The sequence below is a fragment of the Syngnathoides biaculeatus genome, chromosome 7 (genome assembly GCF_019802595.1).
Source record: "Syngnathoides biaculeatus isolate LvHL_M chromosome 7, ASM1980259v1, whole genome shotgun sequence".
NCBI lineage: Eukaryota > Metazoa > Chordata > Actinopteri > Syngnathiformes > Syngnathidae > Syngnathoides > Syngnathoides biaculeatus.
In genome coordinates, this window is record NC_084646.1 from 9,497,488 (window position 1) to 9,514,913 (window position 17,426).

At 43.8% G+C, this 17,426-nt stretch overlaps 1 protein-coding gene across 2 annotated transcripts in view; it reads left to right on the forward strand.

The window, feature by feature from the left end:
* Positions 1-17,426, forward strand: part of palld (palladin, cytoskeletal associated protein) — a 50,522-nt gene that overhangs the window by 5,042 nt on the left and 28,054 nt on the right. Inside the window, exons 1-2 of one of the 2 annotated variants that reach the window (XM_061824204.1) lie at positions 16,185-16,317; positions 17,216-17,391. Coding sequence is in view for 1 of the 2 variants with exons in the window: in XM_061824203.1 (XP_061680187.1) it covers positions 17,216-17,391 (176 nt within the window). In the remaining variant the exon portion in view is untranslated. Of the gene's footprint in view, positions 1-16,184; positions 16,318-17,215; positions 17,392-17,426 lie in introns of those variants that run through there. The other variant, XM_061824203.1, reaches the window with a different exon arrangement.

Below are 17,426 nucleotides of genomic sequence, written 5' to 3' on the forward strand. Positions count from 1 at the left end.
GTAAAGAAATAATCTTGCTTCATCAATTGAAATTACGGTCCATAATGTAGTATTTGCGTGTTGGATTTTTGCTTTTTCAGGGGTGTGGCCTAAGAGTGGCAATCAGTTCAGAGAGTACGCCACCTCCTGCCCGATAATAGTTGGGATAGGCGACCCTCGTGAGGATAAGCGGCAAAGAAAATGGACGGATGTTTGGGTTTTCACGTAATGTTTGCACAACTCGACACAGCAACATGTTTGCAAGTGGATTTTATTCACAACCGCAGGCAACAACAACCCTCCCGGCCTGCTCGGCATCATTGGCACAAACATCCGGCAAAGTCAGACCGAAATAAAAAAAAAAAAAACGGCGCTTTGGTTTTCCAACAGTGGGGGCTGAAATTGTGATCGCAATCTTGACTTATTATTATTTTTTTTATATCAGTAATTCTCATTTAGCAAATTTGCGCATTTAGAACTAAACGACGGACTAATTCCCTTGTGGCGGCGCGGTGGCATAGCTGGAAAAGCGTCGGCCTCACACCTCTGTGCACCCGGGTTCAGTCCCGGCCCTCCCCGTGTGGAGTTTGCCTGTTCTCCCCGTGCCTACGTGGCTTTTTTCCGGGCACTCCCACGTCCCAAAAACATGCAACATTAATTGGACACTCTAAATTGCCCCAAGGTGTGATTGTGAGTGCGACTGTCGTCAGTCTCCATGTGCCCTGCGATTGACTGGCGACCAGTTCAGGGTGTACCCCGCTCCCTGCCCATTGACAGCTGGGATCGGCTCCAGCACTCCCCGCAACCCTCGTGAGGATAAGCGGCTGAGAAAATGGATGGCTGAGTCCCTTAGTAGACTAGCGTGTGCTGTCTTCTCCCACATTTTCCAGCATTTGAACGCGTTGCCGATCAGACAGAACAAATCCAGTCTGCTCAATTGTTGCGCACGCCGGGATGAGTCCAACGCCGAACGCTGTGCAAACACAACGCGGGTCGGGGAGGGCGAGCGGGGACGGGGCTCGGTTTTAATTGTCCGCGGAAGCGGGGGGGGGATTTGACCTTTTTAGGAGCAGGCGCTTCCGCGAAATGCCGAGGCCATGAGATCCGAAAAAAGATGCTGCGCTTCAGCGGCTGTAATTAGGTTTAAAAAAACAAAAACAAAAAAAAAACAAATGGAGAGGGACGAGTCTTCTTTTCCTTTTTTCTTCTTCTTTTTAAACCCGCACATGTGCGTTCGCACAGACGAGCGCCGCGTGTCGTGAGCGTACCAGTCGACGAGAAGTGCAACCGTGCAAATGAAGTCATCGCAGGTGACCGGCTGCTGACTCATGACGCAGCCTCGTTGTAACGCTGATTTTTTTTTTTTTTAAACGACGCACCCCCACTTTCACCCCCCCCCCCACTTCACTCGAACTCCTACCCATGTCTACAAGAGGAAACAGAGGGAATTGAACCCTTTTTTTTTTCCCAGAGCAAACCCTGACGTCATTTTGCTTTTGGGCTCCCAAGTAGTAGTCCAAACGATCTTACTTCATCGTTCACTTGCGCTCGAAATGGAGGCCGGTTCATAGCGTACACCGTACACGTTAAAACTATTTGCCCTTCTTTTCGGGGATTTTAACCTTCGGGACTGGGACTAGATCACTTAGTTGAGAATGAGATCCAATGGCTAGTCGGAAAGTAGTAGTCGAAATTTAAATTTACAGTAGTGACTTGTCATAACAGTTTAAGAACACACACATCGCAAATCATCTTTTCCCATTGAACTGAATGGAAAGGGCATTCAAGTCTTACGCCCCCCCCCCCCGTGTAATGATCTCATATACATGTATTTCTACTACGCAGTTCATTATGAGGAAAAGCCCATTTTTTTTAGGCTTGGAACGCATTATTTCTTTTTCCATTCATTGTAATGGGAAACATCGATTCGGTTTTCGAACAATTCACTTTTCGAACCATTTTCTGGAAAGGGTTGTGGTCGAGAACCGAGGCATCACTGTATATCCAAAAACTTGGGAGTTGGGTTATCCGTATCTCATGCTACTGCAGTTTCTTCATTGTTTTTGTTAGTTTGAAGCTAGTTCCTATAGCGATAAGTTGAGTCGCTACGGATACGGCAATGCACTCCCAGCCTAGTGTACTCCACTACTAAAGCATATATTTTAAGCAAAAAAATAAATATATTTCAGAAATTATTTTATTATACAAAGTATTTCTACTATGCAGTTTATTATCAGGAAAAGCTTTTTAAAAATGCTTTAAAAAGCCAAATTTTTTTAGGCTTGGAACGCATTATTTCTTTTTCCATTCGTTGTAATGGGAAACATCGATTCGGTTTTCGAAAAATCACATCTCAAACCGTTTTCTGGAACGGATTGTGGTCGAGAACCGAGGCATCACTGCATATACATAAAGCATTTTGCATCTTTTGTTAGAATGACCCAAACAGAGTTTTGTAAGGCAAAGCTATGCGGTTGTGGTTTTAATAAACTGCATACATAACATATCTTTCCCTCCGTTCTATGTTTAGTTTGACAGTAAACGGCAAACTTCCTGCTTGTTATGAACTGACTTGAATTCACACATTCAGCACTCGTGCCTTCAATTTTTGCATACGAGGCGTAAAGCAAATTTTCCAGTGTTCGAGACCGAGCCCCAATGAAAAAAACAAAAAACTTTAGATATCATAATTAGCAAAGGTTCACATTAATTCCTCCCTTGACCGCTCACTAGCAGAAATCCAGCGTCGTTGCATTCTTATTTTTTTTATCAGTTTAAGTCGAACATCTGCGGAGATTTAGCGAGTGGATGCGAGCCCGTCACAGTGACGTATTTTTGGGGTCTCACCGCTCCGATAACTGATGTGCGTAAAGATATATGCAGCTCAAAACACCCCCCCCCCCCCCAAAAAAAAAGCTCCCATGTCAGCCTTCGCTATTTCGCGCCGGCACGTTAACAGCAGTCTTGACGGTGGAATCTGTTCCGTCTTCTGCGCCGGGGTGGCATCCGTCAGTCCCGCCGTTCCCCCCCCCCCCCCCCCCAACCCGGAGGTCTGCTGGAGACCGAGTGCGAAGTTTCACCCAACAAGGTGAGACTTCTCCCGCTCTCAGAAAAGCGGCCCAGAAAACCCGCTAATCCGCCGCTTGATTCTTGACCATGTTGGGATTTGCCTCGGTGAAGTGAGGCGGACGTGATTGGCTTTTCATAAATTCTTTCCTGGGAACATAAAAAAAAAAAAAATAATAAAAAAAAAAATATATATATATATATATATTATATATATATACACACACACACACAGTATGCACGGTGGATCAGCTGGTAAAGAGTTGGCCTCGCAGTTCTGAGGTCCCGGGTTCGATCCCGGCCCCACCTGTGTTGAGTTTCCATGTTCTCCCCATGCCTGCGTGGGTTTCCTCCGGGTGGGCACTCTGGTTTCCTCCCACGTCCCAAAAACATGCAACGTTCATTGGATTCTCTAAATTGCCCCAAGGTGTGATTGTGAGGGCGGCTGTTTGTCTCTATGTGCTCTGCGATTGGCTGGCGACCAGTTCAGCGTGTGCACCGCCTCCTGCTCGTTGACAGCTGGGATAGGCTCCAGCACTCCCCGCAACACTCGTGAGGATAAGCGGCAAAGAAAATGGATAACTGGATGGATAAAAATCTACAAACAACTGATACTTTAACACACACGCTGCAGCAGCACATGCAAACACACAATACCGCAAAACTGACGGGCAGATATTCTTTATCCTCTGAGAACAACAACAAATATTTCTGAGCTCTTCATGTCGTATCCTTGGGTTTCTGTTGTATTGCCCCCTGCTGGCCAAGGTGCACACACACACCAGATGGAGCAGCACAATGTCCATTAAATTGCGACCCCCCCCCCAAAAAAGTGCTTCATTTCTTTTCATCCATCCATCCCTTTTCTTAGCCGCTTATACTCACAAGGGAGTGGCGAAGCAAATCCCAACTGTCAACGGGCAGGAGGCGGGGTACACCCTGAACTGGTCGCCAGCCAATCGCAAAACTTTAAAAAAAAAAAAAGTGTTTTAATAAATTTAAATAGAACTATGGAAAGGAAAAAAATATTTTCTATCTCGACTTTTCACGCATCGCGGGAGGAACGAATTGCGACAGAACTTGGATAGAAATCCGACTTGCGGGCGTCGCAGCGACGCTTTGAGGATGAGCGTCGCAAACTTGAAAGGAGACGCCGGCGTCCGCGTCAGCGCCAATTGCGGCCAACATCGGGAAACGCAAGTCTGAGCCTGTGGAGCAGTCGACGCGCCGCTCGCGGCTTCAAAGGAGGGGGCGGAGTTATGTGACCCTTCATGCTTGATGCTTGCAGTTGCAAAATAAAACAATTAAAAAAAAAATTAAAAATTGAGGTTGCCGAGTCTGTGCACGTTTTTATGGGCAGATGAGACATGAAGGCACATCTGTGTGGGCGCCATTTTGACACGACCGTTGACTCCAAAGTCGTGTGAAGGTTGACCCCCGCCGAGGTCAAGGGTTAGGGTCCTCCGAAAAGGAAGGGGTCTACAACATGGTGCGCGCGGGCACCGAGGGGCCCCGTTCTAAAAATCACTCACCAATGATGGGACGTTGTGATTTTCTAGGAATGATGCGATCCTTGTGTTGTGTATGATTAGAAAATTATTATTTCTCTTTTCATTTGAGGAAAGTACAACTACAGTAGCTTTTCTTCGTTGTAGGGATGTGATTTTTAGATATTTATAGTTGTCTTGGTGACACGCCAGGTGTGTCGTAGGGGTGGAACACGATTACGCGTTTGATCGGAATCCGAACGTACACCAACGAGTTGACGGGTCCTTAAAGGGGCTCCGCCGTGACGGCAAATCAATTTCCCGCGGTCCGTTCGAATGTCGTTTCCCAGGACGTTAGCGGACGGACGCCTCTCCAGCTGTCAGGAAAGTGGGCGAGCGCCGTCACGGAAACCGTCGGAAATCCGCACGAATCGATTGGGTTCGCCCGAGCGGTGATGCGGCTTTGAGCGTTGCCGCGGCGGCCGACTGTCGATCCGGCTCGGGAGTTGTTCCCAAAAGCCATTGGGCGGATCTGACGTTGTCTCGCTAGCCTGGAAAATCCCAAGAGTTGTCTTTGGAGAAGAAGTAGAAACAGAGCATGAAGTACAGCCGTAATGCAATACTTTGCAATACTTTGGGAGTGACAAGTTGTCCGGTGTACTGCTCGTATCCAAAATGTCGAGTACGCCCATCTGATTACAATTTTTGACAGTTTCTTGGAGCAGGCTATTCCTTGAAAGACAGATATGTTGACGTATGCAACTGTATTTACAATTTACTGTGTATATTGTGCATTATTTCCCCCCCCCCCAATAGTTAATGATGCGCATTACACATTGATGTAGAGGGAAAATTAAAAAAAAAAAAAAAACAACTTCCCATTGTATCGATGTAAGCAGCCACCTAGCGTTTATTCTTTCATTCTAATATGCCACCGCCACTTAGAGGTGATGAAAAAGGGGCGACCTCCACTTTCATTCCAAGACGATAGCCGTGTAATACGTACAGTTGTACTCATGTGTGTACATACCCTTGCAGAATTTGGAAAATGTTTTTTCTTTTTTAAATATGACTGATGATTGAACCACAATCATCCTTGATTTCTTTATGGTTGTGTTTTGTTTGATGATAATGGTATCCTCAAATGCTTGACAGTTTAATTCATATCCCATGACTTAATATCTTAATAATAATTTGCAAACTTAATGTGTTTCACTCGGTCCTTCCTGTTTTCTTGAAAGAATTGTACACATCTTGCAAATTATGCCTGGGTAATTAATCAATCATATGAGAACAACCACATTTACTCACTAAAAGTAGGATTGTGACTTTCAAGATAACATCAAGTAAATGAAAACGCATTACGTGCTTCACTTCGGAATAATTCTTTGGGGAAAAAAAAAAAAAACGTACATACTACAGACGCTCCTTCATTTTGATCATATGGGTATAAGCAAAATGATACAAAACGCATTATACATCGGTAGAAGTCTTTTGAAGGTCAACTTTGGTGGTGCGCATTATCCATGAGAAATTACAGTCATGCAATGTAATGTTGCCCTTTATGTATTATTTGTGTGCGTGTATATGTGCGAGTGTTGTGAGTTTGTGTGACTCACTGAAACGGCTTCTTGCACGTCTTTTATTTTTAGCACCTTGTTCGCAGACATAGTTTGGGCCCTCCTAGTAACAAGTGCCACGAATAATCCCGCTCTGAGGGGGTCTGGGGGGGGGGGGGGGTTTCTCCCCCGAGTGAAATACGAGTCTCCACACTTGCGGCTGAGAGGGACGTAAGAGAGAGAGAGAGAGAGAGAGAGAGAGAGAGAGAGAGAGACTAACCACCACCAAAACCATTTTGGATGTGCTGACGGAGAGGAATTGACTTTTGGCGTCCGTCTTCGGTTTTTGCGTCCGGGCCGTGCCAGGTGGCGCCCGTCAAAGCGGTCTTTCTCGACGGGGCTCTATTTCGGTGGCGTCCTGAAGGGGACCTTTCTCCTCGTGCCGTGTGGCGGGAGGGACGCCGGGCGCCTTCGTGTCCGCTTGCGTGTCCCGCGTCCGATCGCGTCGCTGGTTTTGCGCCGGCAGCCACGCTGCGCCGTTCTTTTATTGTTCTACGGTTATCGCCGCAACTTTATTCTTTGGATTTTCAATGTGTTTGAATTTTGAACCACTTGTTTTCCATCCGTCCTTTTTCTGAGCCGCTTATTCTCACAAGGGTCGGGGCGGGGTGGGGTGGGGGGCCAATCCCAGCTGTCTTGGGTACGCCCTGAATTGGTTGCCAGCCAATCACAGGCCAGACAGACAATAATCACACCTGAGGGCAATTTAGAGTGTCCAATCACGAGAAGCTGAAGAAAAACCTTCGACCTTCGACTTGTGGGGTGACCAAATCGGAAGTGTCGCGATTATTTGCGCACGTGACGATGGTTCCAATTCCATCTTCTACTTTTTTAGCGTATTTTTTTTCCCCTGAACAATCGCGGAAATCGCACCACATCGGTGCTTCTTCCTTTCAGTATCGTCCGAATCTATTCCGCCGACCCTTCTTCCATCTTGTAGAATTTGGTGATTCTGGGTGGGGGCTTGGAGGGACCCCCCCCCCCCCCACGCCCCCCCCGCCCCCCCGACTCAGTTTGTCAATTTGAGTGTGTCGGTGTGCGCGTGCGATTTTGACGCAAAGTGCGAGGAGCGGCGCTGCAGCTCGGCTCAGGTACGTCCGGTTGAAGCGGAATACTTCATATTTGGGAGTTCATATTTTGGACGACGTGCAATATTGGCAGCAAATATTTCTCATTTTGAATCAAACGAATGAATGAATGAATGAATGAGTGGCTGCGCTATGTCGGTTCCTTTTGAATCAAACGAGAAAGCTCGTTTTTTTGGTTTAAATGCGAACATTTTCGGCATCGCTGTCTTCGCTAAGTGTGTGTGTGTGTGTTTGTGTGTGTTTGTCAGCTGTTGCATATGTCATATGTCACTTTATTAGTGGTGTGTGCGCATCTCACACATGCACGCGCGCGCACACACGCACATGACCACAAACGCACACGCTATTTGCTGATGACATTTGGTGACATGACAGTTAGCACAGTGGACTCTCCCACATACTCGGGGTTTGGATTTTTTTTTTTTTTTTTTTTCAAATATAAAACAAAACAAAAAGGGAAAAAAAAAACACTATTTCCCTTTTACTTTTTTCATTTTTCTTTTTTGTTTGGGGGAGGGGGCGTTGGGGGTTTATTCGCAGTCCAGCCTGCGTTCCACCGCCCGCAAATAGCAACGGTTGCTCCGCTGTGTTACAGTTTCAAATTGCGATTAATATTGGGTGGTTTTCTTAAGGTTTCTGTATTTTTTATTTGATATTATTGTAATATTTTTGTATTATTTTTCACCTATTTTTGGGCTTATATTTGAATACTCTTTGTAGCTTTAATATTTTTGTATTTTTTTAAAAAATAGTTTTTCCCTATATCTTTGTATTTTCAAATGGTTTTTGTCTCATTTTCTGCTATCATTTCTGTATTGTTTTCTATTTTGTAGATTTCATTTGTAGTGTTTATATAGTTTGTTTCTCCTGGCCTATTATGTTTTATTTTTATTTATTGTGCAGTAGTTTTTATTTGTACAGCTTTCTTCAATTCATTTATTTGTCTAGATTTTTTTTAACTGATGTGTATATTTTTAATTTTTTTGTATTTCTATCAAATATTGTATTTTCTCGAATTTTTTCAAGTCTATTATTTTTTTACTTTCCTATTTTTGTTTTATCTATTTCTATATTTTTAATCAAATTTGTTTTGATTTTTCTGATCTTCTGTCTGATACTGTGTTTGTATTTCTTATTTTGTAATTACTTTTTGATTTTTTTCTCATATTTGTAGATTTTCCATTTCTTTTTGTATTTGTCACATAGTTTCCTTTTTAAAAGTTTTTACTTTTAGTATGTGATTCTTTTTCTAATATTTTTGATTTAGTCCAGTATTTTTTTATTTTTCTAATTGTATATTTTTCATAAATTTTTAAAACTTATTTTCTATAGTATTTTCTCATGTTTTCAGTATTTTTTTTATCTTTCCGCTTTATATTTTGTCAATTAATTTCAGATTATTTTAGCATAAATATTTATTTATATTTTTATTTTGTTTCTAATATTTCTTAATTTAAAAAAAAAAAAAAAAAAAAAGAAGGTTGCCGTTCGATTGTACTGAAAGGTGACCGCTAACCTCCAGTTTTGACGTTCCATGGGTAGGCTAAGGATGCAAATTGATGAATTTTGCCAGATAGCGAGCATTATTATTTTGTTATGCTCTCAAATTTCACCGTGCCTAACGCGCGAATTTCAAGCGTCCGATTCGGATTTAGCGCACTTGTATCCGGCGCTCCCGCGTCCCAACTCGTCATCCCGCAGCTGTCCGGCGAGTCCGGAATATTCCGCCTGACCTCCGACCCCCTGCCCGCTTGCCTCGAAAATGTCTCGTTGCGTTCCGTTGGCGCCGCATTCCTGCGCGTTTCCTCTCCGGCTGGCTTCCTTTTGTCTGTGTGTGACGTTCAAGATGTGATCGTCCTCATTATAATAATTAGAAACCGCGGCGAAGAACATGTGCGCGGCCGCTTTCAAGTTAATGAGCTTGGCGTGTTAGCCAAAGATCAGAGACACAAATATTGCTTTTGTTTTTCTTTTTGGAAATAAATGACTAGCATTTGGATTTCACGTCCGGTTTAAGTTTTGGACTGTTCACAATCATGTTGTTGTTGCCGGTTCAGGCCGGCGAAGGACCGTCCCGCATGGCAAACGGTGTTTTCCCCGAGCTGGTGGCAAAACGGCTCGCTAGTGTGGAGACCGCCTACGTCAGTGGAAACCTAGCGAGCTGTTTTGCCACCAGCGAGGTCAACGGTCGGTTGGTATGCAGGACGGCTCTTCAGCAGCCACGCCTGGCTACAAGAACGTCGCGGCAACCACCCAGTCCAGTCCGTTCATCGAGACCGTTCAGACGTACTTTAAAGGTGGACGTCTTCAATGAACGAAAGGAGTCGACTTGCTTCCATTTGAGGATTGCGGATTAGCTTCACCTTGACAACTGAAATGTGGCAACTAATCAAGTCTTCCCCCCTGTTTTTCTGTGATTCTACCAATCTCTGTTCTTGTTGTAGCCAGGCAATCCCGTTGATCCGTCGACTTCTAGTTCTAGGAACGGAGGTTCTTCCTTCGGGCGTTTCCACGGGTCCATGGTGGTCGGCGTAGGATCCGCTACGCAGTTGAATATGTGCTGCGTGTCGTGAGGGTCCTGTTCGGATTTCGGGCAGAGGTTGACGCTAGTATTGTCGATACGATCCATATAGTCATTGAGCATGCGGCTTTGTCCGGAGGGGAGTTGCGACAGTTTGGATCTTGTGGCCCATAGAAGACTGGTTTCGGTTTTGTCCACCTCAGGGGTCGGGTACCCACCAAGGACGACGACCGGTTTGTAGCCGGCCGCCCCGTCTTCAACCGCCGTTCGATGGAGCCTACGTAGCCCGTCTCGGTAGGCTTGTTCGTCGAACACCACGTCGGTGAGGATGTCTTGAAGGTATTTGCGGACGTCGTGGCGAAGTAGGCGCGGTTGAGGTGGTTGGTTGGACACCTGATGGCACGGGAACACGGGTAGTTGGTTGCGTAGTAGATACTGCCGTGCGAGTAGTTTGTTGTGTTTCTTCACCGGTAGGAATTTTGGTCTCACGACGCAGGTGGTCCTCGCTAGCCACGGCCAGGCAGCCGGTGGTGACTCGGACGGCGGCTTTCTGCCGAGTCTGGAGCTTCTTCCAGTGCTCCAGACCAGCATCCAGCCTCTGTGTATTCCCCTAGAAACAAACTCAGTGGCGAGGCTTTGGGCGGGATGAAACTGCCATCTTGAACAGAGGGACTGGAAGAGTCACAGAAAGGCATAGAAGTCGGCGTACATTTTGTAGACTTTTCGGTTGTTCGTCTGGCCCGCGTTGGAAGTAGAACTTTGGTTCTGCCACAACTTGTTTATGTGTGTGACAATTTGAAGTTTTTACCTGACATGAGCCTCGGTTTTCCTGTCCTGTACGTTCCAGAAACTTCAACTAAGGCAAAATTCTGTGATATCCAATGTTCCAGACATGCCAAATTACTTACAAGAATACATTTTTGGAAAGAATAACTATGTATTTACATTAGAAAACAGTTTGAAAATTATTATAAATGGCTGATAAAGTTGATAAAAATGTTATTGTGGATTTGTGATGTCATATGGAGCAGGGGGGGGAGGGTGGAGTCATTTTTATACTTTAATAAAAGTTCTTTCTTCAATTCTATCATGTTATTCACATTTATGAAAGTGGGAACATTTTGTTGTGTTGTGTAAAGAGGATTCGGCAGACGGCAAGGCTCGTTGCACAATACAACAAATTCGACTAACTTATCTGAAGGACTGAAGGCAATAATAAGCCTACCGGTCTGCTCGGCAATGCTCGGACATGCTGCGGCAGCATCGTTGTAACGTCCTGTCAAAGGTCAGGGCTTGGGTAAAAAAAAAAAAAAAAAACCCTAAAACTGTATTTTTAAACTGGAGGCTTCTATTTTGAAGCTCTGAGTTTTGAGAAGATGTGTTTGCCGAGCAGACTGGGAGGGTTCTTGCCTCGAGTTGGTCCATTAAAACGAAATCCTCCTTCCCCCGTGTTGAACCCTTTTTTACTGAAATTGTTTGAAAGAATGCACATCGATTCTGGGAAATGAATGGCGGACTTGTGTGTGTTTATTTTATTTTGGGGGGGGGGATGAAAATCAAGCGAGTGTACAAAAACCGGGGCAAAGTTTTGACAAAGAAAATCGTCGTACGTAAACTGGAGCACATGAAAACCGAAGTTTTTTTTTTGGGTGAGAAACCTCTCGTTTATGACGCGTTTATTGTTGTTTTGGAGCGCCGTCCGCCTCCCTCGCGCGCTCTTGTCTTTGGACGTCTCTATTGTAGTTTGTAATGAAGTCTGGAGGCAATTGCCGCGGGTCCAGCTGGACTCTGCTTGAACTCCCGCTGCCAACTCAGCTCCTCAACGCTGGATCAACACCAGACAAATGCAGAACTGCGTCCTCCCCGTCCAGGCTTTCCATTTCTTCTTCGCGTCCTACATTGATGATGTGACTTGCGTTTGCTTGTGAGCGATCTCCCACGCGTCCTTTGCGGATCGCACGGGCGCCATCTGGCACGGGACGCTTTTAAGGTCTGCGGTGAAACCGGAGGGCCGCTCCGGCGTTTTGTCTGTCAGCGGCGGTCAAACTTAAAAACGGGGCGAGCGCCGGCCAAGGTGGCTCCGAGCGCGCACTCCCAAGGCCAGTGCACAAAACTCGGATTTTATTTCAACCTTTTTTAAGTTGTTTGATGGCTTGGATGGAGGGAAAAGTTTTTTTTTTTTTGTAATTTTTATTTAGAGCCGCGTTTGATTTGCTTTCAACGGACAGAGATGGGCCTGGTCATCGCTAGATGAGGTTAAAAAAAAAAAAAAAAAAAAAAAAAAGGGAAATAAACTGTGGATTTAAAACAGATCAAATAGTTTTATTATTTTTTGGGGGGGTGAACTTGTTTAAGTATGAAATAATAATGCACGCTCATTGTGGAATTGCATGTTATAAATTATGTACAGCTAATTATTCATTAACAATCCATTCTATTTATATGAATACTGTATTTTTTGTAAAGAAATAATGCATTCTCATTTTTAAATTCTATCATTTTTCTCCTAATTTCAATTAATTGATCATTGAATTTAATAAAAATATTTGATTTACTATTTGTAATTTTATCTATATATATATTACTATTGAATATTAAATGGTTAATTGATTTTATAGATACTAAAACAGGAAAAAATTGAAAAAAAGAAACTTTTTTTCCTAAAGAAAATGTAATAAATATTTTCAACATATATATCAAAATAAAATATTATAATATATAATATATAATAATTGAATAATTGAAAAATATTTGCTTTATTACTATTTGTAATTGTATCTATATATATTATTATTGTATATTAAATGGTTAATTGATTTGCTAGATAATAAAATGGGGAAAAAAGTAAAATTATAGAAGCATTTTTTTACTAATGAAAACTTAATTACAAATATTTTCAAAATATTTATCAAAATAAAATATAATATCATATATAATAATTGAATGTAAGAAAAATATTTGTTTTATTACTATTTGTAATTTTATCTATATATATTATTATTGTATATTAAATGGTTAATTGATTTGATAGACAATAAAATGGGGAAAAAAGTGAAATAAAAGAAGCATTTTTTTTTACTTATGAAAACTTAATTACGAACATTTTCAAAATATTTATCAATATAAAATAAATTGCACCAGTGTTTTTCATACATAAAATGTTCAAATATCTTTAAAATAAATAGTTTTTTTTTTTATTTTACTCATTATGAAAACTGCATTAACAATTCCAAACGTTTAATTTACACTTTTATTTACGGGAAACATATATATTTCTTAAATTATTGTGTTTTATTTACCAATTTTACAACTATTTATTATAAATAATAATTGAACAAATGCATAAATGAAATAAATTTGTCATAAATATCAAATACTGTACTAAGAAATGCATTTTGCTGAGAACATTTGAACAAATATGCATTCATCATGTACACGATGGAACGTATTGACATGACATATTTGGAAGGCCCCTTTAAACTTTTGACCCCTTTTAACCTGGCTCGACTTGTCCCGCGCGTCCGTTTTCCAAATCCGGCGTCGCCCTCGAGCGCACGACGGCAGTTTTTTTTTTTTTAGCGGTCCCGCGTCCACGTCGTCGGGATTTTGCCCTTCGCGCCGGCCGGCAGACGGACGCGGAGGCGATGCAGCGACTCGTTGATTAGCCTTCACAAAGGGATTTTGTGTGCAGAGGAAATGGGTGGCAAGGCCACGTCGGTGCCAAGAATTTCAAACCGCCACCTTGACTTCACTTTCACGCACCCTCCCTTCCTTTTCAAATCAGCCTGCATATTTAATTTTTTTTTTTTTTTTTTGATGGATGTTTTACCGCAGCACGCCATAAGGAAATAAACGCTAACATCTGTTTCTCGCCGACGTCGGCTGAGTAATTACGTGCGATGATGCCGGACCATTAAAGTTGATTAATCCGGGACGTTTTTGTTGGCTGCAATTGGACCGAGTTCAGCTGTCGACTTTTGCGCTTTTCTTCAGATTGATTTTACCTTCATTTTTGTTTGTGTGTTTTTTTTTTTAAAAAAAACAAAAACCCCGTCAGTTTCTAAGAGTTGTCCAAGTACTTTTGCACAGAGTTCGCTTTTTGTAAACTAAGGACTTTGATCCGGATCATCTGTTACTGGTGCGGTGCGTTTGAGTGCATCCGTTTACGATTAACGAACGTTGTAGACTATTATGGTACATTAGCTTCTTGTGCTAGCTAGCATGCGCCGATCACTTCCGTTGGAAAGGTACCGTAATTTCCGGCCTACAAGCCGCGACTTTTTTCCGCACGCTTTCAATCCTGCGGTTTAATGCGGTGATGCGGCTAATTTGGGCATTTTTTTCTCACGGCCGCAAGGGGGCACTCGAGTGGAAAAGGTTCAGAGCGAGACCGGTGGAATATGTGTATAGAACATTTCTAAAGACTTTGTAAAGAATTGTAGAACTTTAGGACCCAAGTCCGATAGAATTTCTGTAGAAAACATTCTGTTTTGTAAAAATTCTATACAACAAGTATTTCTGTACAAATTCTAAAGAATTGTATATATTTCTATAGAAATTTTTTAGCAGGGTATGTGCTGACGAAGTGACTTTTAACGTCCCTGTTAGCGCTGCGCTAGCGTGTTGCTGCTGTGTTACTGTCATGTATCAGTGATATTTACCAGCAAGTTTTATTTTCACTGGCCCTGTTAGCATTAGCGCTAGCGTTAAACTCTTTCTGTGTACCGTCTTTCTTTGTAAATATCTCGTGTTTCAATGTGGGCACTTGCGACTTTTACACAGCTGCGGCGTATGTATGTACCAAATGGGATTTCCTTTACAAATGTACTGGCTGAGGCTTGTAGCCAGCTCCGTAGCCTAGGAATTACGGTAATTCGAGTGTTACGATATATATGTTTGTTAGGTTTTAACAATGGATGGGCGAGAACTGATACCAGGGAGCTGTATCGAGCCGATAGCGGCCTTATTTCAACTGACTGTGTACTTGTGACTAGTGAAGGCTGCTGATACAAGCTAGCAATACGTAAGGCTAATCGAAGAAGCTATTGGAAGGGCTGCAGAATCCCAATCCGAGGGAAGTACTCATGGTGTCGGCACTCTCAGTATATGCGACATGTTTCTCAAATGATGGAAGTTGGGTTAGCGTTAGCGTTAGATTGCTACGTTAACTTTATAAGCGAGCAAATGCTCGTGATCCAACGGCTGGTGTTGCATACGTGTGTTGTGTTTTAATGTTTGGATTTGGTGTTGATAAACATTTTGGAGAAATAAAAAATAGTTTGGGTCTCTGAGACTGGCATGATGCGTTTTTTATTATCTTTTAACGTTTGGAGTTGGTATTGACCAACTTTTAATGACCAAAACACTGCAATCGTGATCGTTTGTTCAGTACATTTTAGTACCAAGTGACGACGTAGACTGCTACGTTATCTTCTGGCGCTAGCATACCCTTGTCATTTGTGTAGAGGTTATACGTGTGTGTGATAGTTGATGTGATATTATTTATGGATGTTCACCTTCCATCTTTTTGGAAGGACTGAAGCAATTGTGCCAGCGGTTTGACGAGAAGGAACGCAAAGTTAATGTAGACAACTACGTTAGCTTCTTGTGATAGCATACGCTGTTGACAGGCGGTGCTAGCGTTAACGCCAGATTTAGCACTAGTCTTAGCGCTAGTATTATTATTAGTATTATTATCATACACTGTTGACACGTGTGCACCAGTTTGTTGTAGCTTTTTATGCCAGAGTTGTTTTTGACCAACTGTTTGTGAGATTTGTACTTTCCCCTGAATAGTTAGCCAAAGTCGCAATGAAAGAATTGCATTTTGTCGGGTGTTGAATTAAAATTGAAGTCGAATAAAAGCCGACTTCAAATATCGGAGGAAAGTTGTGCAATTTTTCCCGGGAAGTGCTTCCAATCCCTTCTTTTACTTTTACTTTTTTCCATCCATCTAAAGTCGCTTTGCCGGCCCGCTCCCCATTGTGTTCACACGCAGAACCTTGACGTGTTAAAACGAGACCGTCGGCCAAGTTTAAGCACTTCCTGTCGCGATAAGACGGCGCAGCACGCCCAGTGGGCTTGCGCGCCACCTGTCATCATCGCTTCCACGTGATTCTCCCTCCCTCCGTCGCCGCCTGACTAATTCTCACAGGGCGCTTTCTCCGGCCCAGGCTGCCGGGTGTCAATCCCGCAGCGTGAAACGTCGTCTGACTATTTTGTCCCCGAAACGTAACGACGGGTCGCATATTAGCAGACTTCACACACGCGTTTAAAACTGATGAATAACTTTCGATATGCGAGTTCTGTGTTCTGTCTCTTTAAATCGCATGCTTGGTACATTCTCGATGAAAGTACATTTAAAAAAAAAAAAAAAATTAAGTGTTTGCCACTCACTGGTGCGTAAATCATCTTTGAGTACGGTTGGAGGGAGCGGGGGAAAGGGTGGATCTGCTTCCCGTAAACGCACTTCCGCCTCGGGCCTCGGGGTTGGCTCCCGACTGCCGACTCGACTCTCAGACCGCCGCGGGGAAGTGTGTGCGTGAAGGGTGTGACGGGTGAGAATGAGTGATTTGTAGACCTGCAGGCCTCCATCTTGTGTCTGGCAAGCCGACATGTATTTAAGTTTCGGCGCAGCATTTTTGGTGGCGAGCTGACTTGAAATCGAAAGAGTCTGAGTTGAAGCACTTTTTTGATCATAATGGTATCTGCATAATATTTTCACCCACTCATTTGTAGCTATGCTAGGACTCGAGATATTAAGAAACTTGTCGTAAGCATAGACTGATTACGGCTCACCCCCCCCCTCCCAAAAAAAAGGGGGTCGTGGGCCATAAACTTGATAACTTGAGTACAAAATCTGCTGCTCATTTCAACGTAGTTCTGTCACGACCCATCGGTACGGAGGGAGGACCTAAATGCAGGACTCCGGAGACGCAAAGGTAGTTCAGGAAAAGTGTTTATTCGGTCCAAAGTCGGGGGTCAGGCAGACAGTCAAGTGGGGCAGCGGTAATCAAGACGTCGGGCGTAGAGAGCAGGTCCGCGGGCGGGGAGGGGTCGTTACACGGAAGATCGATCAGAGAAGGCGGGAGTATCAAGGACGTCAAGCTTACGGGGTCAGGCGGAGGTCGGTACACCAGGGTTGACGATCAAGAGTACGGGAGTCCAGGAACGGGGCATGAATTGCGACGATCTGGCCAAGACCAGTCATCCCCTGGGTCCTATAAATGCCGGGGTGAATCAGGGAGTATGAGGCGCAATCTGTGCCGGGACCCGCCCAGCCAGGGCTGGACCGGCAGGACCATGACAAGTTCCTTAGCAACAAGATGGCGCCATAGCACTACTTTTACAGGAGGACTTTTGTGCATCTTGTGGCATCTTTTCTCAACTTCCCCGAAAGTCTGCAAATAGGTGACCAAGTTTTTGTACGTGACAATGTGGTGTTTGGTGGTCCAGGTGGTTCTGCGAGGGTCGCGAGCTGCACAACTCCCCCGACATCCACATCTGGCGAGACGACGAGCTCCACACGTTGGTGATCGCCGAGGCCTTCGAGGACGACACGGGACGCTACACCTGCGTGGCCTCCAACAACCTCGGGGCCGACAACACCTCGGCCGAGGTTTACATCGAAGGTCCGCCGTTGCCTCCTTTTCACATTCTGGAAAAC